Below are 27,149 nucleotides of genomic sequence, written 5' to 3'. Positions count from 1 at the left end.
CCAAACCCGCTGCCTTGCCGGCTTTCATCTTCCACAAAGCTTTTACTACCTCTTCTCTGTTTACCAAATCATCCTCCCTAACCCTCTCACTTTACACACCACCTAGACCAAATCACCCTATATCTGCCACTCTATCATCAAACACATTCAACAAACCTTCAAAATACTCACTCCATCTCCTTCTCATATCACCACTACTTGTTATCACCTCCCCATTAGCCCCCGTCACTGAAGCTCCCATTTGTTCCCTTGTCTTACGCACTTTATTTACCTCCTTCCAAAACATCTTTTTATTCTCACTAGAATTTAATGATACTCTCTCACCCCAACTCTCATGTACCCTCATTTTCACCTGTTGCACCTTTCTCTTGACCTCCTGCCTCTTTCTTTTATACATCTCCCTCTCATTTGCATTATTTCACTGCAAAAATCGTCCAAATGCCTCTCTCTTCTCTTTCACTAATGATCTTACTTCTTCATCCCACCACTCACTACCCTTTCTAATCTGCCCACCTCCCACGCATCTCATGCCACAAGCATCTTTTGCGCAAGCCATCACTACTTCCCTAAATACATCCCATTCCTCCCCCACTCCCCTTACGTCCTTTGTTCTCACCTTTTTCCATTCTGTACTCAGTCTCTTGTGGTACTTCCGCACACAAGTCTCCCTTCCAAGCTCACATACTCTCACCACTTTCTCTCTCTCTCTCTCTCTCTCTCTATATATATATATATATTTTTTTTTGTTCATACTATTTGCCATTTCCCGTGTAAGCGAGGTAGCGTTAAGAACAGAGGACTGGACCTTTGAGGGAATATCCTCACCTGGCCCCCTTCTCTGTTCCTTTTTTTGGAAAATAAAAAAAAAAAAAAACGAGAGGGGAGGATTTCCAGCCCCCTGCTCCCTGCCCTTTTAGTCGCCTTCTACAACACGCCGGGAATACGTGGGAAGTACTCTTTCTCCACTATCCCCAGGGATAATATATATATATATATATATTCTTTTCTTTTCTTTCTTTCAAACTATTCGCCATTTCCCGCTTTAGCAAGGTAGCGTTAAGAACAGAGGACTGGGCCTCTGAGGGAATATCCTCACCTGGCCCCCCTCTCTGTTCCTTCTTTTGGAGAATTAAAAAAAAACAAGAGGGGAGGATCTCCAGCCCCACGCTCCCTCCCCTTTTAGTCGCCTTCTACGACATGCAGGGAATACGTGGGAAGTATTCTTTCTCCCCTATCCTCAGGGATAATATATACATACATATATAATTTATTTATTTTGCTTTGTCGCTGTCTCCCGCGTTTGCGAGGTAGCGCAAGGAAACGGACGAAAGAAATGGCCTAACCCACCCCCATACACATGTATATACATACACGTCAACACATGCAAATATACATACCCATACATCTCAATGTACACATATATATACACACACACAGACATACACATGTATACACATGCACAAAATTCACACTGTCTGCCTTTATTCATTCCCATCACCACCTCACCACACATGGAATAACATCCCCCTCCCCCCTCATGTGTGCGAGGTAGCACTAGGAAAAGACAACAAAGGCCCCATTGGTTCACACTCAGTCTCTAGCTGTCATGCAATAATGCCCGAAACCACAGCTCCCTTTCCACATCCAGGCCCCACAGAATGTTCCATGGTTTACCCCAGACGCTTCACATGCCCTGATTCAATCCATTGACAGCACATCGATCCCGGTATACCAGATTGATCCAATTCACTCTATTCCTTGCCCGCCTTTCACCCTCCTGCATGTTCAGGCCCCGATCTCTCAAAATCTTTTTCACTCCATCTTTCCACCTCCAATTTGGTCTCCCACTTCTCCTCGTTCCCTCCACCTCTGACACATATATCCTCTTGGTCAATCTTTCCTCACTCATTCTCTCCATGTGCCCAAACTATTTCAAAACATCCTCCTTTGCTCTCTCAACCACACTCTTCTTATTTCCACACATCTCTCTTACCCTTACATTACTTACTCGATCAAACCACCTCACACCACATATTATCCTCAAACATCTCATTTCCAGCACATCCATCCTCCTGCACACTACTCTATCCATAGCCCACACCTCGCAACCATACAACATTGTTGGAACCACTATTCCTTCAAACATACCCATTTTTGCTTTCCGAGATAATGTTCTCGACTTCCACACATTGGGAAGGAGACCTGTGTGAGGAAGTACCAGGAGAGACTGAGTACAGAATGGAAAAAGGTGAGAACAATGGAAGTAAGGGGAGTGGGGGAGGAATGGGATGTATTTTGGGAATCAGTGATGGATTGCGCAAAAGATGCTTGTGGCATGAGAAGAGTGGGAGGTGGGTTGATTAGAAAGGGTAGTGAGTGGTGGGATGAAGAAGTAAGAGTATTAGTGAAAGAGAAGAGAGAGGCATTTGGACGATTTTTGCAGGGAAAAAATGCAATTGAGTGGGAGATGTATAAAAGAAAGAGACAGGAGGTCAAGAGAAAGGTGCAAGAGGTGAAAAAAAGGGCAAATGAGAGTTGGGGTGAGAGAGTATCATTAAATTTTAGGGAGAATAAAAAGATGTTCTGGAAGGAGGTAAATAAAGTGCGTAAGACAAGGGAGCAAATGGGAACTTCAGTGAAGGGCGCAAATGGGGAGGTGATAACAAGTAGTGGTGATGTGAGAAGGAGATGGAGTGAGTATTTTGAAGGTTTGTTGAATGTGTATGATGATAGAGTGGCAGATATAGGGTGTTTTGGTCGAGGTGGTGTGCAAAGTGAGAGGGTTAGGGAAAATGATTTGGTAAACAGAGAGAGGTAGTGAAAGCTTTGCGGAAGATGAAAGCCGGCAAGGCAGCAGGTTTGGATGGTATTGCAGTGGAATTTATTAAAAAAGGGGGTGACTGTATTGTTGACTGGTTGGTAAGGTTATTTAATGTATGTATGACTCATGGTGAGGTGCCTGAGGATTGGCGGAATGCGTGCATAGTGCCATTGTACAAAGGCAAAGGGGATAAGAGTGAGTGCTGAAATTACAGAGGTATAAGTTTGTTGAGTATTCCTGGTAAATTATATGGGAGGGTATTGATTGAGAGGGTGAAGGCATGTACAGAGCATCAGATTGGGGAAGAGCAGTGTGGTTTCAGAAGTGGTAGAGGATGTGTGGATCAGGTGTTTGCTTTGAAGAATGTATGTGAGAAACACTTAGAAAAGCAAATGGATTTGTATGTAGCATTTATGGATCTGGAGAAGGCATATGATAGAGTTGATAGAGATGCTCTGTGGAAGGTATTAAGAATATATGGTGTGGGAGGCAAGTTGTTAGAAGCAGTGAAAAGTTTTTATCGAGGATGTAAGGCATGTGTACGTGTAGGAAGAGAGGAAAGTGATTGGTTCTCAGTGAATGTAGGTTTGCAGCAGGGGTGTGTGATGTCTCCATGGTTGTTTAATTTGTTTATGGATGGGGTTGTTAGGGAGGTAAATGCAAGAGTTTTGGAAAGAGGGGCAAGTATGAAGTCTGTTGTGGATGAGAGAGCTTGGGAAGTGAGTCAGTTGTTGTTCGCTGATGATACAGCGCTGGTGGCTGATTCATGTGAGAAACTGCAGAAGCTGGTGACTGAGTTTGGTAAAGTGTGTGGAAGAAGAAAGTTAAGAGTAAATGTGAATAAGAGCAAGGTTATTAGGTACAGTAGGGGTGAGGGTCAAGTCAATTGGGAGGTGAGTTTGAATGGAGAAAAACTGGAGGAAGTGAAGTGTTTTAGATATCTGGGAGTGGATCCGGCAGCGGATGGAACCATGGAAGTGGAAGTGGATCATAGGGTGGAGGAGGGGGCGAAAATTCTGGGGGCCTTGAAGAATGTGTGGAAGTCGAGAACATTATCTCGGAAAGCATAAATGGGTATGTTTGAAGGAATAGTGGTTCCAGCAATGTTGTATGGTTGCGAGGCGTGGGCTATGGATAGAGTTGTACGCAGGAGGATGGATGTACTGGAAATGAGATGTTTGAGGACAATGTGTGGTGTGAGGTGGTTTGATCGAGTGAGTAACGTAAGGGTAAGAGAGATGTGTGGAAATAAAAAGAGCGTGGTTGAGAGAGCAGAAGAGGGTGTTTTGAAGTGGTTTGGGCACATGGAGAGAATGAGTGAGGAAAGATTGACCAAGAGGATATATGTGTCGGAGGTGGAGGGAACGAGGAGAAGAGGGAGACCAAATTGGAGGTGGAAAGATGGAGTGAAAAAGATTTTGTGTGATCGGGGCCTGAACATGCAGGAGGGTGAAAGGAGGGCAAGGAATAGAGTGAATTGGAGCGATGTGGTATACCGGGGTTGACGTGCTGTCAGTGGATTGAATCAAGGCATGTGAAGCGTCTGGGGTAAACCATGGAAAGCTGTGTAGGTATGTATATTTGCGTGTGTGGACGTATGTATATACATGTGTATGGGGGTGGGTTGGGCCATTTCTTTCGTCTGTTTCCTTGCGCTACCTCGCAAACGCGGGAGACAGCGACAAAGCAAAAAAAAAAAAAAAAAAATATATATATATATATATATATAGAGAGAGAGAGAGAGAGAGAGAGAGAGAGAGAGAGATTCCAGAGCACAGGGCTTATAGGTTGAGTTATTGTAAAAAGTCTGAGGGAATCAAGACCAACCTAAGGTATCACCTAAGATAATTCCAACCAAGTACAGAATGTCTGCGGCAACTGCCCCATATTGAAAACTCAAGATACACGGTAGAAACACATTGGCCTTGGTGGAAAAGAGAGCCACCTGGAGTGCCACTCCTAAGGAAAGGATCCACTTGAAAGCATCCATATATGTATAGGCAGTAATGTTGGCATTGCATTTACTCTCGACATTGCATCCATGCAAAACTTGTAAACTTCTTGATGATAAGGAGCTTGGAGAAAGAAAAAATGGTCTTTGGCCATTGCTAAGATTTTTTACCTTTTACTGTAAAAGAAGAAGGATGAGCATGAAAATTTGTTCATCAGGCTTCAGACAGTTACTGTAATTTCCATCAGAAAAAATAACTCTGCATCTTAGCTCAGGATATTCAGCAAGATACAAACATTAGAACCAAAATTTCCTTTCTGTTGATATGAAAGAACTTTTTCTCCGATTCAAGAGTCTGTATCTCCATGTCCCTTTGAAGAATGGAAGGCTTATCCTTGCTTAACTGGCTTAGGTGGGTAATCTCTTTGCTAGCCCACTGCAATAACGGTTCAGAAGGTTTTTGGGAAGCATTCTTGGAATATTTTGGCTTAACTGTAGGAAAGAACGTGTTTTTCCTTAACTCATTTGGTCTGCAGCCACAACATATTGTAGAAGGCTGCAAAACTAAATTTCCTCAGAAGTTGTACTAATTGATATCAAGACCCCAAAATGTGGGACTGCTTGGTCAACATAGAATATGAGCAGCTTAGAGTTTATTCCCAGGGTAGGCAAAGAGAGAGACCTGCCCTAGGACACTCATATATTCCTTTTCAAGTAAAGCTCTGACTGGGAATTAAGTTGGACCTGAACAGGTTATGATAAAATCTGCTTTTTGAAAGATATTCAGAACTTAGAGTTTGTTCTAGTCTGGCATCTTTCTGAAATCATAATTCATGAGGCTAATTCCTTACTCTGCTAAGTCTTGGGTGCCAAAGCTGACAACCAAAAATCTCCCCATTCTGAGGTGAATTGTCAGCAAGTGTCTACTTTAATTGTAGGCTGATTGTCCTGCTGTTTTACCAAATGGTCTGTCAAATGCTCCTTAAGGTGAGCAGTTAGATCCCCACTTCATGATTTTAGGGGTTTTAAAGGTCACATCCCACTTTTTTTCTTTTTTAAATGGGGATCTAGAAGAAAGGTTGTTGATCAAATATTGTCCTGTAACGGGTCTAACAACAATATTGCTTATTACCTATTGTGTAAGTCTATAAATGTTGTATCAGGGTTTTCTTATAATTCTCATTGACATGCGTGGCCATGAATTCTAACTCCACCCTAGACCTCCAAGAGCATTACATATGATTACTTGTCAAAATTCCAGAAATCTTGTAAGTTCTAGAGTTGGTGCATGACTGGCAAGGAAAAATTTTGAGCTATGTTGCTTAAAAGTACTGTTTCAAAAGAGTACCCTTGCTTATAGTAGGACTGCTCATAGATTAATAAGTATCTTACTCCTAAGAGGAGTAAGAAGGAATGTTGAAACTTATTGGAACTGCTCTTAATGTCAGTACTGAAGAGATCTTTAACTCACTTTCTCCTTATTGGTAGATTGATTTGTTTAGTCTTGAGTATTTTATGTTTTACCTCCTCTTAAATCTGATTCAGGATATGCATTGTGAATCCCAGTGTGTCTTTTATTGGCATCTGATTCAATTTAATTGTAAACATTTACAAAGAACTCTATCTACAGAGGACTCAACAAGTGAGGCAGTAGAATCAGAGGAGCATATGGAGGAACCCCGTGACCACACTGCCACTGATGCCTCAACTTCCTGTGATATAGATGACAGGGCTGTGGAGGTAGGAATAAGTTTTACAAGTGAGAGGAATGGAACTTCATAACATATTAGTGGGTGAATTTCTACATATCCAGTAAGATTGCTCGATTGCCCTAGTTTGTTATTCTTTGAATGGAAGTCTGTGGATACAAAAGCAACTTGCAGGTCACAGCATCATGTAAGCCTTCAAGTTGTATTTGAACATTTTCTATGGGAGGTACATTCAGATGCTACTGAGCAGCCAGTAGAATACTTACTAGTTGTGTGTCTGCTGCAAAATGTCTCTGCCAAACTAATTTTTTTAATATAAGGATAAAATGTGAATTTCTCAATAGATATATTTTATTGCTGAGTTCCATCAAATGATGTAATATTTTCTAATGCTGTATCACCGTACATTTTGATTTAGTTATTGGCACATTCATTAAGTGGACAGTGCTATGTTACATAATGAATGTCACTGTAACTGATGTGAGTGCATTGTCAACAGGCAGGAGAAGGGATAGCTGACCTGGATGTGAGTGAATGTCCACGAGGCAGTGAAGACACTAGCAGCTGTCGAGCATCAGGAGATGAACCATGCCGGTCCCTCAGTGCCCTGGAGGAGGAGCTAAAGGTCCTAAGGGAGGAAAACAATAGTCTGCAGCATGCTCTGGCTGTTGCTCAACATAACACTTCTACACATCGCAGTACAATCAGTGCTCTAACTCAAGAGAGAGATGCACTTTGTAAAAAGGTACGAGAGGAAAAATACTTAGAGTGCAGCTTGATAAATATCAAGGATGATTTGGCCAAGAAATACCATATATTTGTTTATGAATTCTGTGTTTGGTTTTATGCCATTTGTAGAACATACCTCAAAAGCCATATTTCTTATCCCAAGTCTAAAAGATCTTCAAGCAGGTTTCTGTAGTTGGTGATGCCCCTCTAATTTCTTCGTTTGCTTTATATAAGATTTCTACTGTACATGGGAATACACAGGGAAGACAGATAAAAGAAGACCTGATATCATATGATGAGATTAATTGCTGGAGGACAATGATAGTAACCTAAATTCCTTAATCTACTCAGATGGTGACAGGTTAGTAAAGCATAAGGCTCCTTCCCACCCAGCACTCCCTTCACCATATCAGCTAGCAGGAAAATGGCTGTGGAGGAACAATATTGTGTATAGGGAGGGTATGCTGATATGGAAATTTATAGGAATGGATGAATGAAACATATGTTTTAATATGATATCAGCCAATGGATTCATTGGGTAGGAAAGTTTTTAACCTTGTGAAGCTGAAATGATTTGCAGATCTTCATGTTCAAGAGGCATTCCTGAAAATCTGAATGTAAACTCACAAAGTGTTTATTGAAAGCATTTTCCTCATAAGCATAATGGCATAAACTGATGATGAAGTCATGGGCAGTTATTTATGGTCATTCTCAATCAACTAAAGGAAATACTAAAGATATAATTACTATTGAAAATAAGTTCATATACAGCATACATAAAAGTATAAATTAATGAATACAAAAGCCTTTTTGTGATACCTGAATAAGTCATTGGTGAGCATAGATAAATTTTTGTACTCACAAATCATTAGGTCAAGAACTAGGTAACAATGTATCGAAGTGATTTGTGTTGAAAAGATATATTAGAATTTCTTCAAATGTGCTGCCATTTCCTGTTGCTGTGTAGTAGCATTAGGATCAGACAAACAACAGCTTCACTTGTTTACATTCACTTTTTGGCTTATTATACAGTGTACCAAAACCAGGGTACCCAATCAACAGTGAAGCCCAGAGACCCATTATCTTTGCACTGTTTTGGGGTTTACTATAATCATTTCAATGATTATTTTTATCTTCTTATCATTTCTGTATAGAGAGTCTTATGCATTAACATCAGTTTCATTTGACCTGGTTGCACTGACTCTAACACAGTGTATAACTTCACCTCTTGTCTGCCTTGCATAACTTATTATTATTGAAAACCTTTGCAGTTTTTTATAGGTTTTTGTTCTTGTGATAATATTTGTCTTTACATAGAGTATATAGGTCATTAATTCATTCCTCTTAAGTTTATACTCCTGGAATTATTATAGAAAACCTTAATGGTATACAATGACTAATAAGGATCTTGAAATACAATTTTTTGAATCCTTGCAATCAATTTAAGAGTTCCTTTGATCTGTTTCCAGTGGCTTGTAATTCCTCCCTTGACCTGATCGTTGAGTCTGACCAGTCTCTCCTGAGTCTGCCCCTGCTGTCTGAACATCCTTGTCTGACCTAATTCCATTCACATTTTTTGTTTTTTAATGTACTTGATTGCCATTTTCTGCATCAGCAAGGTAGTGCAAGGAAACAGACGAAGCATGGACCATCCACTCATATACACATATATATACATAAATGCCCATACACGCACAAATATATATATATATATATATATATATATATATATATATATATATATATATATATATATATATATATATTTATCCCTGGGGATAGGGGATTAAGAATACTTCCCACGTATTCCCTGCGTGTCGTAGAAGGCGACTAAAAGGGGAGGGAGCGGGGGCTGAAAATCCTCCCCTCTCTTTTTTTTTTTTTTCCAAAAGAAGGAACAGAGGGGGCCAGGTGAGGATATTCCGAAAAAGGCCTTAATGCTACCTCGCTAACGCGGGAAATGGCGAATAGTTTAAAAGAAAAAGAAAAGATATATATATATATATATATATATATTTTCTTTCTTTTAAACTATTCGCCATTTCCTGCGTTAGCGAGGTAGCGTTAGGAACAGAGGACTGGGCCTTTTTTGGAATATCCTCACCTGGCCCCCTCTGTTCCTTCTTTTGGAAAAAGAACCATGGAAAGTTGTGTGGGGCCTGGATGTGGAAAGGGAGCTGTGGTTTCAGGCATTATTGCATGACAGCTAGAGACTGAGTGTGAAAGAATGGGGCCTTTGTTGTCTTTTCCTAGCGCTTCCTCGCACACATGAGGGGGGAGGGGGATGGTATTCCATGTGTAGCGAGGTGGCGATGGGAATGAATAAAGGCAGACAGTGTGAATTGTGTGCATGGGTATATATGTATGTTTCTGTGTGTGTATGTATATGTGTACATTGAGATGTATAGGTATGTATATTTGCGTGTGTGGACATGTGTGTATATACATGTGTATGTGGGTGGGTTGGGCCTTTCTTTCGTCTGTTTCCTTGCGCTACCTCGCTAACATGGGAGACAGCGACAAAGCAAAATAAATAAAATAAAGATAAAATATATATACGTGTATATATGGATAGAGTTATGCGCAGGAGGGTGGATGTGCTGGAAATGACATGTTTGAGGACAATGTGTGGTGTGAGGTGGTTTGATCGAGTAAGTAATGTAAGGGTAAGAGAGATGTGTGGAAATAAAAAGAGCGTGGTTGAGAGAGCAGAAGAGGGTGTTTTGAAATGGTTTGGGCACATGGAGAGAATGAGTGAGGAAAGTTGACCAAGAGGATATATGTGTCGGAGGTGGAGGGAACGAGGAGAAGTGGGAGACCAAATTGGAGGTGGAAAGATGGAGTGAAAAAGATTTTGTGTGATCTGGGCCTGAACATGCAGGAGGGTGAAAGGAGGGCAAGGAATAGAGTGAATTGGATCGATGTGGTATACCGGGGTTGACGTGCTGTCAGTGGATTGAATCAGGGCATGTGAAGCGTCTGGGGTAAACCATGGAAAGTTGTGTGGGGCCTGGATGTGGAAAGGGAGCTGTGGTTTCGGGCATTGTTGCGTGGCAGCTAGAGACTGAGTGTGAACGAATGTGGCCTTTGTTGTCTTTTCCTAGTGCTACCTCGCACACATGAGGGGAGAGGTGGATGGTATTCCATGTGTGGCGAGGTGGCGATGGGAGTGAATGGGGGCAGACAGTGTGAATTGTGTGCATGGGTATATATGTATGTGTCTGTGTATGTATATATATGTGTACATTGAGATGTATAGGTATGTATATTTGCATGTGTGGACGTGTGTGTGTGTATACATTGTGTATGGGGGTGGGTTGGGCCATTTCTTTCATCTGTTTCCTTGTGCTACCTCGCACACGCGGGAGACAGCGACAAAGCAAAATAAATAAATAAATAAATATGTACACATACACAGACATATACATATATACACATGTACGTATTCATACTTGCTTGCCTTCATCCATTCCTGGTGCCACCCCCACCCCACAGGAAACAGCATTGCTACCCCCTGCTTCAGCGAAGTAGCACCAACAAACAGACAGAAAAAGGCCACATTTGTTCACACTAAGTCTCTAGCTGTCATGTGTAATCCACCAAAACCACAGCTCCTTATCCACATCCAGGCCCCACAGACCTTTCTGTGGTTTACCCCAGACATTTTGCATGCCTTGGTTCAATCCGTTGACATCATGTCAACCCGGTATACCACATCGTTCCAATTCTTTCTATTCCTTGCACGCCTTTCACCCTTCTGAAAGATAATACACTAGACTGAATAGTACATCTGTATCACAATATGGTTATACTTAATTTTTTTTATTATTATTATACTTGCTTGCCATTTCCCATGTCAGGAATGGTTAGTTTTAGATTATCAGAATTTTATGTCTGCATTTAGTATTCCCTTTGATCATACTGTTATCCATGTAAAGTGACAATAAATGATTACTAGTACTTTCCATTGTTAAGAAATCCTTCTCCACAGCTACGTGAATATCAGAGAATGCAGCCAGCAATGCCTCCTCAAGCACTACAAGTTGCTGATGCAGTGACGGTACGGGGATTACGTGGCACCCCGATGGCTGCCTTCACTACAATTTCTGGAGGTTCTGGTCTTAGTGGGTCAGGACCAGGTACAGTGTCTCCCTCACCTTCACCTTTGCCCCCTGAGAGTCACACACCCACTCAAGACGATACACCCATTATCTGTAAACTAGCTGAACGAGTTAGACTAAAGAAGGTGAGCTATTGATAATGTACTCATGCTGACTTTTATAGAAATTATTTTGATAGTCTGCAACTGATCATCTCTGACTTTTTTAAGAAATTCTTCCACTTTCATTTCATAAAGTTGGCTGTTCCTTCAATCGCTGTACCTCATATTCCAGTTGATGTCACTTCTTTTCTTCACCATGTTCCTGTCTCACTTGAAAGACAGTGGCATTGGAGGACTGTAATTTTTATGTCAGATCTTGACATTTGCTTAGAATCTCAGAGACTGCATTCTGCATTTGCCTCTACATGTAAATATTTACCAGTAGTTGATTATTATATATATATATATATATATATATATATATATATATATATATATATATATATATATATATATTTTTTTTTTTTTTTTTTGCTTTGTCGCTGTCTCCCGCGTTTGCGAGGTAGCGCAAGGAAACAGACGAAAGAAATGGCCCAAACCCACCCCCATACACATGTATATACATACGTCCACACACGCAAATATACATACCTACACAGCTTTCCATGGTTTACCCCAGACGCTTCACATGCCTTGATTCAATCCACTGACAGCACGTCAACCCCGGTATACCACATCGCTCCAATTCACTCTATTCCTTGCCCTCCTTTCACCCTCCTGCATGTTCAGGCCCCGATCACACAAAATCTTTTTCACTCCATCTTTCCACCTCCAATTTGGTCTCCCTCTTCTCCTCGTTCCCTCCACCTCCGACACATATATCCTCTTGGTCAATCTTTCCTCACTCATTCTCTCCATGTGCCCAAACCACTTCAAAACACCCTCTTCTGCTCTCTCAACCACGCTCTTTTTATTTCCACACATCTCTCTTACCCTTACGTTACTCACTCGATCAAACCACCTCACACCACACATTGTCCTCAAACATCTCATTTCCAGCACATCCATCCTCCTGCGCACAACTCTATCCATAGCCCACGCCTCGCAACCATACAACATTGTTGGAACCACTATTCCTTCAAACATACCCATTTTTGCTTTCCGAGATAATGTTCTCGACTTCCACACATTCTTCAAGGCCCCCAGAATTTTCGCCCCCTCCCCCACCCTATGATCCACTTCCGCTTCCATGGTTCCATCCGCTGCCAGATCCACTCCCAGATATCTAAAACACTTCACTTCCTCCAGTTTTTCTCCATTCAAACTCACCTCCCAATTGACTTGACCCTCAACCCTACTGTACCTAATAACCTTGCTCTTATTCACATTTACTCTTAACTTTCTTCTTTCACACACTTTACCAAACTCAGTCACCAGCTTCTGCAGTTTCTCACATGAATCAGCCACCAGCGCTGTATCATCAGCGAACAACAACTGACTCACTTCCCAAGCTCTCTCATCCCCAACAGACTTCATACTTGCCCCTCTTTCCAAAACTCTTGCATTCACCTCCCTAACAACCCCATCCATAAACAAATTAAACAACCATGGAGACATCACACACCCCTGCCGCAAACCTACATTCACTGAGAACCAATCACTTTCCTCTCTTCCTACACGTACACATGCCTTACATCCTCGATAAAAACTTTTCACTGCTTCTAACAACTTGCCTCCCACACCATATATTCTTAATACCTTCCACAGAGCATCTCTATCAATTCTACATATATATATATATATATATATATATATATATATATATATATATATATATCCCTGGGGATAGGGGATTAAGAGTACTTCCCACGTATTCCCTGCGTGTCGTAGAAGGCGACTAAAAGGGGAGGGAGCGGGGGGCTGGAAATCCTCCCCTCTCGGTTTTTTTTTAATTTTCCAAAAGAAGGAACAGAGAATTGGGCCAGGTGAGGGTATTCCCTCAAAGGCCCAGTCCTCTGTTCTTAACGCTACCTCGCTAATGCGGGAAATGGCGAATAGTTTGAAAGAAAAGAAGATATATATATATATATATATATATATATATATATATATATATATATATATATATATATATATATATATATATATATATATCCTTGTATTAACTTTCTAAAATGGGAAACAGAAGAAGGAGTCACGCGGGGAGTGCTCATCCTCCTCGTAGGCTCAGAGTGGGGTGCCTAAATGTGTGTGGATGTAACCAAGATGTGAAAAAAGGAGAGATAGGTAGTATGTTTGAGGAAAGGAACCTGGATGTTTTGGCTCTGAGTGAAACAAAGCTCAAGGGTAAAGGGGAAGAGTGGTTTGGAAATGTCTGGGGAGTGAAGTCAGGGGTTAGTGAGAGGACAAGAGCAAGGGAAGGAGTAGCAATACTCCTAAAACAGGAGTTGTGGGAGTATGTGATAGAATGTAAGAAAATAAATTCCCGATTAATATGGGTAAAATTGAAAGTTGATGGAGAGAGGTGGGTGATTATTGGTGCATATGCACCTGGGCATGAGAAGAAAGATCATGAGAGGCAAGTGTTTTGGGAGCAGCTAAATGAGTGTGTTAGCGGTTTTGATGCACGAGACCGGGTTATAGTGATGGGTGATTTGAATGCAAAGGTGAGTAATGTGGCAGTTGAGGGAATAATTGGTATGCATGGGGTGTTCAGTGTTGTAAATGGAAATGGTGAAGAGCTTGTAGATTTATGTGCTGAAAAAGGACTGATGATTGGGAATACCTGGTTTAAAAAGCGAGATATACATAAGTATACTTATGTAAGTAGGAGAGATGGCCAGAGAGCGTTATTGGATTACGTGTTAATTGACAGGTGTGCGAAAGAGAGACTTTTGGATGTCAATGTGCTGAGAGGTGCAACTGGAGGGATGTCTGATCATTATCTTTTGGAGGCTAAGGTGAAGATTAGTATGGGCTTTCAGAAAAGAAGAGTGAATGTTGGGGTGAAGAAGGTGGTGAGAGTAAGTGAGCTTGGGAAGGAGACCTGTGTGAAGAAGTATCAGGAGAGACTGTGTACAGAATGGAAAAAGGTGAGAACAATGGAAGTAAGGGGAGTGGGGGAGGAATGGGATGTATTTAGGGAATCAGTGATGGATTGCGCAAAAGATGCTTGTGGCATGAGAAGAGTGGGAGGTGGGCTGTTTAGAAAGGGTAGTGAGTGGTGGGATGAAGAAGTAAGAGTATTAGTGAAAGAGAAGAGAGAGGCATTTGGACGATTTTTGCAGGGAAAAAATGCAATTGAGTGGGAGAAGTATAAAAGAAAGAGACAGGAGGTCAAGAGAAAGGTGCAAGAGGTGAAAAAAAGGGCAAATGAGAGTTGGGGTGAGAGACTATCAGTAAATTTTAGGGAGAATAAAAAGATGTTCTGGAAGGAGGTAAATAGGGTGCGTAAGACAAGGGAGCAAATGGGAACTTCAGTGAAGGGCGTAAATGGGGAGGTGATAACAAGTAGTGGTGATGTGAGGAGATGGAATGAGTATTTTGAAGGTTTGTTGAATGTGTCTGATGACAGAGTGGCAGATATAGGGTGTTTGGGTCGAGGTGGTGTGCAAAGTGAGAGGGTTAGGGAAAATGATTTGGTAAACAGAGAAGAGGTAGTAAAAGCTTTGCGGAAGATGAAAGCCGGCAAGGCAGCAGGTTTGGATGGTATTGCAGTGGAATTTATAAAAAAAGGGGGTGACTGTATTGTTGACTGGTTGGTAAGGTTATTTAATGTATGTATGACTCATGGTGAGGTGCCTGAGGATTGGCGGAATGCGTGCATAGTGCCATTGTACAAAGGCAAAGGGGATAAGAGTGAGTGCTCAAATTACAGAGGTATAAGTTTGTTGAGTATTCCTGGTAAATTATATGGGAGGGTATTGATTGAGAGGGTGAAGGCATGTACAGAGCATCAGATTGGGGAAGAGCAGTGTGGTTTCAGAAGTGGGAGAGGATGTGTGGATCAGGTGTTTGCTTTGAAGAATGTATGTGAGAAATACTTAGAAAAGCAAATGGATTTGTATGTAGCATTTATGGATCTGGAGAAGGCATATGATAGAGTTGATAGAGATGCTCTGTGGAAGGTATTAAGAATATATGGTGTGGGAGGCAAGTTGTTAGAAGCAGTGAAAAGTTTTTATCGAGGATGTAAGGCATGTGTACGTGTAGGAAGAGAGGAAAGTGATTGGTTCTCAGTGAATGTAGGTTTGCGGCAGGGGTGTGTGATGTCTCCATGGTTGTTTAATTTGTTTATGGATGGGGTTGTTAGGGAGGTAAATGCAAGAGTCTTGGAAAGAGGGGCAAGTATGAGGTCTGTTGGGGATGAGAGAGCTTGGGAAGTGAGTCAGTTGTTGTTCGCTGATGATACAGCGCTGGTGGCGGATTCATGTGAGAAACTGCAGAAGCTGGTGACTGAGTTTGGTAAAGTGTGTGGAAGAAGAAAGTTAAGAGTAAATGTGAATAAGAGCAAGGTTATTAGGTACAGTAGGGTTGAGGGTCAAGTCAATTGGGAGGTGAGTTTGAATGGAGAAAAACTGGAGGAAGTGAAGTGTTTTAGATATCTGGGAGTGGATCTGTCAGCGGATGGAACCATGGAAGCGGAAGTGGATCATAGGGTGGGGGAGGGGGCGAAAATTTTGGGAGCCTTGAAAAATGTGTGGAAGTCGAGAACATTATCCCGGAAAGCAAAAATGGGTATGTTTGAAGGAATAGTAGTTCCAACAATGTTGTATGGTTGCGAGGCGTGGGCTATGGATAGAGTTGTGCGCAGGAGGATGGATGTGCTGGAAATGAGATGTTTGAGGACAATGTGTGGTGTGAGGTGGTTTGATCGAGTAAGTAACGTAAGGGTAAGAGAGATGTGTGGAAATAAAAAGAGCGTGGTTGAGAGAGCAGAAGAGGGTGTTTTGAAATGGTTTGGGCACATGGAGAGAATGAGTGAGGAAAGATTGACCAAGAGGATATATGTGTCGGAGGTGGAGGGAACGAGGAGAAGAGGGAGACCAAATTGGAGGTGGAAAGATGGAGTGAAAAGGATTTTGTGTGATCGGGGCCTGAACATGCAGGAGGGTGAAAGGAGGGCAAGGAATAGAGTGAATTGGAGCGATGTGGTATACAGGGGTTGACGTGCTGTCAGTGGATTGAATCAAGGCATGTGAAGCGTCCGGGGTAAACCATGGAAAGCTGTGTAGGTATGTATATTTGCGTGTGTGGACGTGTGTATGTACATGTGTATGGGGAGGGTTGGGCCATTTCTTTCGTCTGTTTCCTTGCGCTACCTCGCAAACGCGGGAGACAGCGACAAAGTATAAAGAAAAAAAAAAAAAAAATATATATATATATATATATATATATATGTATACACAAGAGGGGGGAGGGGGTTGTTATTCCATGCTACATACAAATCCATTTGCTTTTGTAAGTATTTCTCACATACATTCTTCAAAGCAAACACCTGATTCACACATCCTCTACCACTTCTGAAACCACACTGCTCTTCCCCAATCTGATGCTCTGTACATGCCTTCACCCTCTCAATCAATACCCTCCCATATAATTCACCAGGAATACTCAATAAACTTATACCTCTGTAATTTGAGCACTCACTCTTATCCCCCTTGCCTTTGTACAATGGCACTATGCAAGCATTCCGCCAATCCTCAGGCACCTCACCATGAATCATACATACATTAAATAACCTTACCAACCAGTCAACAATACAGTCACCCCCTTTTTTAGTAAATTCCACTGCAGTACCATCCAAACCTGCTGCCTTGCCCGCTTTCATCTTTCGTAAAGCTTTAACTACCTCTTCTCTTTTTACCAAATCATTTTCCCTAACCCTCTCACTTTGCACACCACCTCGACCAAAACACCCTATATCTGCCACTGTATCATCAAATACATTCAACAAACCTTCAAAATACTCACTCCATCTTCTTCTCACATCACCACTACTTGTTATCACCTCCCCATTAGCCCCCTTCACTTAAGTTCCCATTTGCTCCCTTTTCTTACGCACTTTATTTACCTCCTTTCAAAACATCTTTTTATTCTCCCTAAAATTTAATGATACTCTCTCCCCCCATCTCTCATTTGCCCTCTTTTTCACCTCTTGCACCTTTCTCTTGATCTCCTGCCTCTTTCTTTTATACATCTCCCACTCATTTGTATTTTTCCCTACAAAAATTGTCCAAATGCCTCTATCTTCTCTTTCACTAATAGTCTTACTTCTTCATCCTACCACTCACTACCCTTTCTAATCAACCCACCCTCCATGCTTCTCATGCCACAAGCATCTTTTGCGTAAGCCATCACTGCTTCCCTAAATACATACCATTCCTCCCCTACTCCCCTTACCTCCTTTGTTCTCACCTTTTTCCATTCTGTACTCAGTCTCTCCTGGTACTTCCTCACACAAGTCTCCTTCCCAAGCTCACTTACTCTCACCACTCTCCTCACCCCAACATTCTCTCTTCTTTTCTGAAAGCCTATACAAATCTTCACCTTCGCCTCCACAAGATAATGATCAGACATCCGTCCAGTTGCACCTCTCAGTACATTAACATCCAAAAGTCTCTCTTTCGCACGCCTATCAATTAACACATAATCCAATAACGCTCTCTGGCCATCTCTCCTACTTACATACGTATACTTATGTATATCTCGCTTTTTAAACGAGGTATTCCCAATCACCAGTCCTTTTTCAGCACATAAATCTACAGGCTGTTCACCATTTCCATTTACAACACTGAACACCTTATGTATACCAATTATTCCCTCAACTGCCACATCACTCACCTTTGCATTCAAATCACCCATCACTATAACCCAGTCTTGTGCTTCAAAACCACTAACACACTCATTCAGCTGCTCCCAAAACACTTGCCTCTCATGATCTTTCTTCTCATGCCCAGGTGCATATGCTCCAATAATCACCCATCTCTCCATCAATTTTCAGTTTTACCTATATCAATCTAGAATTTACTTTCTTACACTCTATCACATACTCCCACATCTCCTGTTTCAGGAGTAGTGCTACTCCTTCCCTTGCTCTTGTCCTCTCACTAACCCCTGACTTTACTCCCAAGACATTCCCAAACCACTCTTCCCCTTTACCCTTGAGCTTCGTTCACTCAGAGCCAAAACATCCAGGTTCCTTTCCTCAAACATACTACCTATCTCTCCTTTTTTCTCATCTTGGTTACATCCACACACATTTAGACACCTCAGTCTGAGCCTTCGAGGAGGATGAGCACTCCCCGCGTGACTCCTTCTTCTGTTTCCCCTTTTAGAAAGTTAAAATACAAGGAGGGGAGGGTTTCTGGACCCCGTTCCCGTCCCCTTTAATCGCCTTCTACGACACGTGAGGAATGCGTGGGAAGTATTCTTTCTCCCCTATCCCCAGGGATAAGAAGAATGTATGTGAAAAATACTTAGAAAAGCAAGTGGATTTGTATGTAGCATTAATGGATCTGGAGAAGGCATATGATAGAGTTGATAGAGATGCTGTATGGAAGGTATTAAGAATATATGATGTGGGAGGCAGGCTGTTAGAAGCAGTGAAAAGTTTATATCGAGGATGTAAGGCATGTGTACGTGTAGGAAGAGAGGAAAGCGATTGGTTCTCAGTGAATGTAGGTTTGTGGCAGGGGTGTGTGATGTCTCCATGGTTGTTTATTTTGTTTATGGATGGGGTTGTTAGGGAGGTGAATGCAAGAGTTTTCCAAAGAGGGGCAAGTATGCATCTGTTGTGGATGAGAGAGCTTGGGAAGTGATTCAGTTGTTGTTCGGTGATGATACAACGCTGGTGGCTGATTCATGTGAGAAACTGCAGAAACTGGTGACTGAGTTTGGTAAAGAGTGTGAAAGAAGAAAGCTGAGAGTAAATGTGAGTAAGAGCAAGGTTATTAGGTACAGTAGGTTTGAGGGACAGGTCAGTTGGGAGGTAAGTTTGAATGGAGAAAAACTGGAGGAAGTGAAATGTTTTAGATATCTGAAAGTGTATTTGGCAGTGGATGGGATCATGGAAGTGGAAGTGAATTATAGGATAGGGGAGGGGGCGAAAGTTCTGGGAACGTTGATGAATGTGTGGAAATCAAGAACATTATCTCGGAAAGCAAAAATGGGTATGTTTGAAGGAATAGTGGTTTCAGCAATGTTATATGGTTGCGAGGTGTGGGCTGTAGATAGAGTTGTGTGGAGGGGGGTGGATGTGCTGGAAATGAGATGTTTGAGGACAATATGTGGTGTGAGGTGGTTTGATTGCCTAAGTAATAATAGGGTAAGAGAGTTGTGTGGTAATAAAAGAGTGTGGTTGAGAGAGCAGAAAAGGGTGTTTTGAATGGTTTCGTCACATGGAGAGAATGAGTGAGGAAAGATTGACCAAGAGGATATATGTGTCAGAGGTGGAGGGAATGAGGTGAAGTGGGAGACCAATTTGGAGGTGGAAAGATGGAGTGAAAAAGATTTTGAGTGATCGGGGCCTGAACATGCTGGAGGGTGAAAGGCGTTGAAGAAATAGAGTGAATTGGAACGATGTGGTATACCGGGGTCGACGTGCTGTCAATAGATTGAACCAGGGCGTGTGAAGCGTCTAGGGTAAACCATGGAAAGTTCTGTGGGGCCTGGATGTGGAAAGGGAGCTGTGGTTTCGGTGCATTATTACATGACACCTTGAGACTGAGTGTGAACGAATGTGGCCTTTGTTGTCTTTTCCTAGCGCTACCTCGCACACATGAGGGGGGAGGGGGTTGTTATTTCATGTGTGGCGGGGTGGTGATGGGAATGAATAAAGGCAGCCAGTATGAATTATGTACATGTGTATATATGTATATGTCTGTGTGTGTATATATATGTATACGCTGAGATGTATAGGTATGTATATTCGCTTGTGTGGATGAGTATGTGGGTGGGTTGGGCCATTCTTTTGTCTGTTTCCTTGTGCTACCTCACTAATGCGGGAGACAGCGACAAAGCAAAATATATATAGATATATGTATACGTATGTGCATATGTATGTGCATATATGGGCGCTTATGTACAGATATGTGTATATGAATGGATAGGCCATTCTTTGTCTGTTTCTTGGCACTACTTCGCTGATGTGGGAAACAGCGATTATGTATGATAAATAAATATATATATAGATTAAATATTTTTTTTTCTTTGCCGCTGTCTCCCGCGTTTGCGAGGTAACGCAAGGAAACAGACGAAAGAAATGGCCCAACCCACCCCCATACACATGTATATACATACGTCCACACACGCAAATATACATACCTACACAGCTTTCCATGGTTTACCCCAGACGCTTCACATGCCCTGATTCAATCCACTGACAGCACGTCAACCCTGGTATACCACATCGATCCAATTCACTCTATTCCTTGCCCTCCTTTCACCCTCCTGCATGTTCAGACCCCGATCACACAAAATCTTTTTCACTCCATCTTTCCACCTCCAATTTGGTCTCCCACTTCTCCTCGTTCCCTCCACCTCCGACACATATATCCTCTTGGTCAATCTTCCCTCACTCATTCTCTCCATGTGCCCAAACCATTTCAAAACACCCTCTTGTGCTCTCTCAACCACGCTCTTTTTATTTCCACACATCTCTCTTACCCTTACGTTACTTACTCGATCAAACCACCTCACACCACACATTGTCCTCAAACATCTCATTTCCAGCACATCCATCCTCCTGCGCACAACTCTATCTATAGCCCACGCCTCGCAACCATACAACATTGTTGGAACCACTATTTCTTCAAACATACCCATTTTTGCTTTCCGAGATAATGTTCTTGACTTCCACACATTCTTCAAGGCTCCCAGGATTTTCGCCCCCTCCCCCACCCTATGATCCACTTCCGCTTCCATGGTTTCATCCGCTGCCAGATCCACTCCCAGATATCTAAAACACTTTACTTCCTCCAGTTTTTGAATATATATGTATATGTTAGAAAGATTAGTAGTTCTGATGATATTATATGGTTGTACGAAGGAGGATGGATGTGTTGGAAATAAAATGTTTGAGGACAGTATGTGGTGTGAGGTGGTTTGATCACATAAGTAATGAAAGTGTAAGAGAGATGTGTGGTAATAAAAAGAGTGTGATTGAGAGAGCAGAAGAGGATGTGTTGAGATGGTTTGGACATATGGAGAGAATGAGTGAGGAGAGGTTGACAAAGGTTGACAAAGAGGATAATGGGTCAGAGGTAGAGGGAACAAGTAGAAGTGGGAGACCAAACTGGAAGGGGAAGGATGGAGTGAAAAAGATTTTGAGCGATTGGGGCCTGAACATGCAGGAGGGCGAGAGGCGTGCAAGGAATAGAGTGAATTGGAACAATGTGGTATACTGGGGTTGACATGCTGTCAATGGACTGAATCAGGGCATGTGAAACATCTGGGGTAAACCATAGATAGGTCAGTGAGGCCTGGATGTGGATAGGAAACTGTAGTTTTGGTGCATTACACATGACAGCTAAAGACTGAGTGTGAAAGAATGTGACTTTTTTTGTCTATTTTCCTAGTGCTACCTCGCTGAAGTGGGGAGTAGCGATGCTGTTTCCCGTGGGACGGGGTGATGCCAGGAATGGATGAAGGCAAGCAAGTATGAATATGGACATGTGTATATATGTTTATGTGTATGTATGTGTATGTATTTATGTTGATATGTATATGTTTATGTATATGTTTTTTATATGTGTGTGTATGGACATTTATGTATATCTTTATATGAATGGATGGGTTGTTTTTCGTCTGTTTCCTGGCACTGCCTTACTGAAGTGGGAAATGGCGATCAAATATAAGTATGATAATACATATATATGTTGCAAGAGGTCACAGTGGTGCATGTGATCTAGTATATGCAAAACACCACAGGAAAATGAAAGATGATAAGTTCCACTTTTGTGTAATGGTCACATTGTCAGGGGAGATACAAGAATGAGACAGAAGATATAGAACAGTCAGTTGATATACAAGGAAGAGATGCAGTTAAGGCAACATTGGTAAACAAGCATTACTGGATGGTGGTGTTCGGGTTGGTGTTTGGGTCTGGCATCATGCTTGTTATAAAATTTTACTATGTGGACAGAGAATGGTACTGTTTACAAATTTTGCCTATGGCAAAGCTATTCAGTTTGTATTGACCTTCACTAACATTGATGTTACACTTCTTTGTGTATTCAATAATAGAAGATTCAATGCTATTTCTCATAGTAAAGGAGTTACAGTTAGTAACCGAACTAACCCCAGTCAATACAATGGTCATATTTTTTGATATGATCAAACAAAGCATTTGATTTTTGTCCTGTTCTTATAATATATTAAGTGTTGTTTAACATGAAGATCTTACCAGTCTGCCCAACATGAAATATATTACAGCTTTTACAAGGGATTCTGTAAACACAGCCTGCAGAATTTTCAGGTGAGTTTTTGATTAAGATATTCTTTATAGTTTTGTTATTGCTGAAGGCTACATTTACATTAAAGGATTTAAACAACCTGAGAAGTAACGTAAAATTACAATTTGATGACAATCAAGAGGGCTCTTCAATTCTGGTTTGGTGCTGGAATATCACTTTATATGTGTACTGCCATCAATTTTCATTGTATACAGTGGGAAACATAAAGAGCTGAAAGTAAAGAGTTGTATGAAGTATGTATGAGATGTATGAGATGAAGAGTGTTTGAGTTTGTAGGCTGAATGTCTGCAGCCCATATGTAGATGAAACAACTGACCATGGTGAAAGACATGACAAACAACAGTGTTGATTCACTGTATTGCCACCATAAATCCCCCAAATACCCGGACAGTAGTAAATCCCTTGAGTGTGGTTGCCTGCCACCTACTACTACCTACTGATAGACTTGACTACCAGCAATAGAAAGAGAATGTTTTTACAGTCATCCTTATTTCACTCCAGTTTTTGTTATATCTCTAAAAACATATTGCTACTCCCTTAGTTTTCAAGTGGTATAATACTGTATTGATGCATTTTGTTATTCTGAGGTAATAGTCTAGAAAGTTTTAGCCAAATTTTGATTTTAGTTAGAATAGGGATGAGACTATTAACTGTCTTATTTTCACTAAGGATACTGTTATTACAGTACTTTGGATGCATCATCTACATATTTTACACTCTTAAATAAAAATCACTTTTAGTTGTTCCCTTTTAATGAAACATTTCATTGGTAAGCCCTCAAAGAAACTGAATTTTCTCATATGGTGTCAAGCTGTCCAAATTTATAACATATTTTGCAACCACATTACATTTTGGTATCAAATGCATGGAAGTAAAGATTATTATTATTATTATTATTATTTTGCTTTGTCGCTGTCTCCCGCTTTAGCGAGGTAGCGCAAGGAAACGGATGAAAGAATGGCCCAACCCACCCACATACACATGTATATACATACACGTCCACACACGCAAATATACATACCTATACATCTCAATGTACACATATATATACACACACAGACATATACATATATATACATGGACATAATTCATACTGTCTGCCTTTATTTATTCCCATTGCCACCTCGCCACACATGGAATAACAATCCCCTCCCCCCTCATGTGTGCGAGGTAGCACTAGGAAAAGACAACAAAGGCCCCATTCGTTCACACTCAGTCTCTAGCTGTCATGTAATAATGCACCGAAACCACAGCTCTCTTTCCACATCCAGGCCCCAAAGAACTTTCCATGGTTTACCCCAGACGCTTCACATGCCCTGGTTCAATCCATTGACATCACGTCGACCCCGGTATACCACATCGTTCCAATTCACTCTATTCCTTGCACGCCTTTCACCCTCCTTCATGTTCAGGCCCCGATCACTCAAAATCTTTTTCACTCCATCTTTCCACCTCCACTTTGGTCTCCCACTTCTCCTCGTTCCCTCCACCTCTGACACATATATCCTCTTTGTCAATCTTTCCTCACTCATTCTCTCCGTGTGACCAAACCATTTCAAAACACCCTCTTCTGCTCTCTCAACCACGCTCTTTTTATTTCCACACATCTCTCTTACCCTATTATTACTTACTCGATCAAACCACCTCACACCACATATTGTCCTCAAACATCTCATTTCCAGCACATCCACCCTCCTGCGCACAACTCTATCCATAGCCCACGCCTCGCAATCATACAACATTGTTGGAACCACTATTCCTTCAAACATACCCATTTTTGCTTTCCGAGATAATGTTCTCGACTTCCACACATTCTTCAAGGCTCCCAGAATTTTCGCCCCCTCCCCCACCCTATGATTCACTTCCGCTTCCATGGTTCCATCCACTGCCAGATCCACTCCCAGATATCTAAAACACTTTACTTCCTCCAGTTTTTCTCCATTCAAACATACCTCCCAATTGACTTGACCCTTAACCCTACTGTACCTAATAACCTTGCTCTTATTCACATTTACTCTTAACTTTCTTCTTTCACACACTTTACCAAACTCAGTCACCAGCTTCTGCAGTTTCTCACATGAATCAGCCACCAGTGCTGTATCATCAGCGAACAACAACTGACTCACTTCCCAAGCTGTCTCATCCACAACAGACTGCATACTTGCCCCTCTTTCCAAAACTCTTGCATTCACCTCCCTAACAACCCCATCCATAAACAAATTAAAGATAAAACCATAAATGTGCTTTACCAAGGGCACATAGAATGGTTATGCACACAAGCTGTGTTTTACTATTTTACACTGTATATCACTTACTATGAGTGCATGACCACAATACCATGTAGAGAGATACTGCATACTGTGGCATTTAAATTCTGCTTTGGTCACAGGTGAGAGGCCATGGTACCCTGTAGACTCGGAAACTAGTCCTTATTGAACTCGAGCCTGATATTCTTAAGGTTGATATATCAATAATTATTCACTATTAATTCCCAGTTATTATCCACTGTTAATTCGTGGAGCATCTGAATATCTTCCCTGGGAGGTTGGAGCTACTGATCCAACAGTGTTTTAGTAGTTTAGTACAGTTTCCTCTCATCTCTAGATAATTCATGTTTAATTCTCTGCTCACTTGGCTTGTACTTTCAAAGTTGGTGTTATCACTGAATTGGAGTCATATGAATCTTTTGAACTATTTTTTTTCTAGATGTGCATTCTTCCATACAAAGAAAGTGTTTATAGCAAAATGTCTTATTACAGGCTGAGAGTGGTGACCAGAGAATAACTGGGACAGACTTGAGCAGTGTTGGTGTGTGGACTACTGCTGTTGCTGAACAATTAGTTGCAGGGGTGCAGGAAGAAAGTGATGCACAGGAATTATACCACACTCTTGCTACTGCTGGAGGAGCTTTGGCACCTCATGAGAGATTAAAGGAATTTGAAGTTGAGATAGAAAGACTGCATGCAAAAGTGGACCATTTAAAAGCACAAAATGATGTTTTGGCTATTACTCTTGGTGAATCTAAATCACACTGTGATCATTTGAGTATTCTGATGGGTAAATATGAATCAAATTCCATAGCATTACAGATGGCAGTGACAAACTTGGACCAAACTATAGAAGCATATGAGGTCTTGGTTGCACTATTAGAGAGTGAAATTGGTTTATTATTAGCAAGCTGTAAGGCTGCAGGTGTAGGAGTGAAGGGAACTAGTGGTGGAGTTGGTAGTGCAGGTGGTGGCTGGAGTTATGCTGACCAGGATGATCTTGTGACTTTAGTTAAAAGAGCTCAGGAACAACGTAGATCAACAGAAAATGTTGCTCGTCACTTACTGTCTCGCCTGGAGAGGTCAGGGGTTCAGCAGTCTGACACAGAGAGCTGGAATGAAGCAGGGATTAGTCATAATACCAGGTAAGAACATACAATGAAAGGAATGTTTCTCTAGAAGTTGTAGCTTTGTAATGAAGTTTGAATTAATATCTCCATCCTAAAATGAAAAATACATAGAATAAAAAAAGTTTATAAAACATGTTTTGTTTCTAGTTAATTGTGACAACATTAGAAATAATCTTGTTATAGTGTTTGGTCATTATTATTTTGATTCTCAATCTGTTATCCCTCTGGGTTTCATTTCATATGTTAAATTGTATAGTCCATCTATCTATTTCTCTGATGCCTGCTCTAATTGGAACTCCCACGTATAGTATTTTCCATAATGAAAAAATAGATATTAATCCAATTTTCCTTGCAGATTCCTTTATGAATTATGACTTAAAATTTAGCATGTGATGCTGATATTTATGGAAATATTTGTAACTGAATATTTCATAAACCCCTATTAATTAAGGTGATGATGAATATAGATATATATGTATCAGAGGTGGAGTGAAAGAGGAGAAGTGGGAGACCAAATTGGAGGTGGAAGGATGGAGTGCAAAAGATTTTGAGCGATCGGGGCCTGATTATACAGGAGGGTGAAAGGCGTGCAAGGAATAGAGTGAATTGGAATGATGTGGTATACCGGGGTCGACGTGCTGTCAATGGATTGAGCCAGGACATGTTAAGCATCTGGGGTAAACCATGGAAAGTTTTGTGGGGCCTGGATGTGGAAAGGGAGTTGTGGTTTTGGTGCATTATACATAAGAGCTAGAGACTGAGTGTGAATGAATGTGCCCTTTGTTGTCTTTTCCTAGCGCTACCTCATGCGTGTGTGTGGGAAGGGGGTTGTCATTTCATGTGTGGCGGGTTGGTGACGGGAATGAATAAAGGCAGCAAGTATGAACTATATACATGTGAATATATGTACATAAGGAGGTCAAGAGAAAGGTGCAAGATGTGAAAAAGAGGGCAAATGAGAGTTGG

General features: G+C 41.4%; 1 protein-coding gene across 2 annotated transcripts in view; it reads left to right on the top strand.

Annotated features, from left to right (window-relative positions):
* LOC139761990 (colorectal mutant cancer protein) overlaps positions 1-27,149 on the top strand; it is a 245,792-nt gene that overhangs the window by 144,184 nt on the left and 74,459 nt on the right. For both annotated transcript variants that reach the window (XM_071686767.1, XM_071686769.1), the window contains exons 7-10: positions 6,403-6,512; positions 6,981-7,226; positions 11,202-11,456; positions 25,546-26,198. In XM_071686767.1, coding sequence (XP_071542868.1) covers positions 6,403-6,512; positions 6,981-7,226; positions 11,202-11,456; positions 25,546-26,198 — 1,264 coding nt within the window. The remainder of the gene's footprint in view (positions 1-6,402; positions 6,513-6,980; positions 7,227-11,201; positions 11,457-25,545; positions 26,199-27,149) is intronic.

This window comes from Panulirus ornatus, chromosome 42 (assembly GCF_036320965.1).
Source record: "Panulirus ornatus isolate Po-2019 chromosome 42, ASM3632096v1, whole genome shotgun sequence".
In the NCBI taxonomy this organism is placed as follows: domain Eukaryota; kingdom Metazoa; phylum Arthropoda; class Malacostraca; order Decapoda; family Palinuridae; genus Panulirus; species Panulirus ornatus.
The sequence above is the reverse complement of the archived record's forward strand: the minus strand, read 5'-3'. Positions and strand labels throughout refer to the sequence as shown.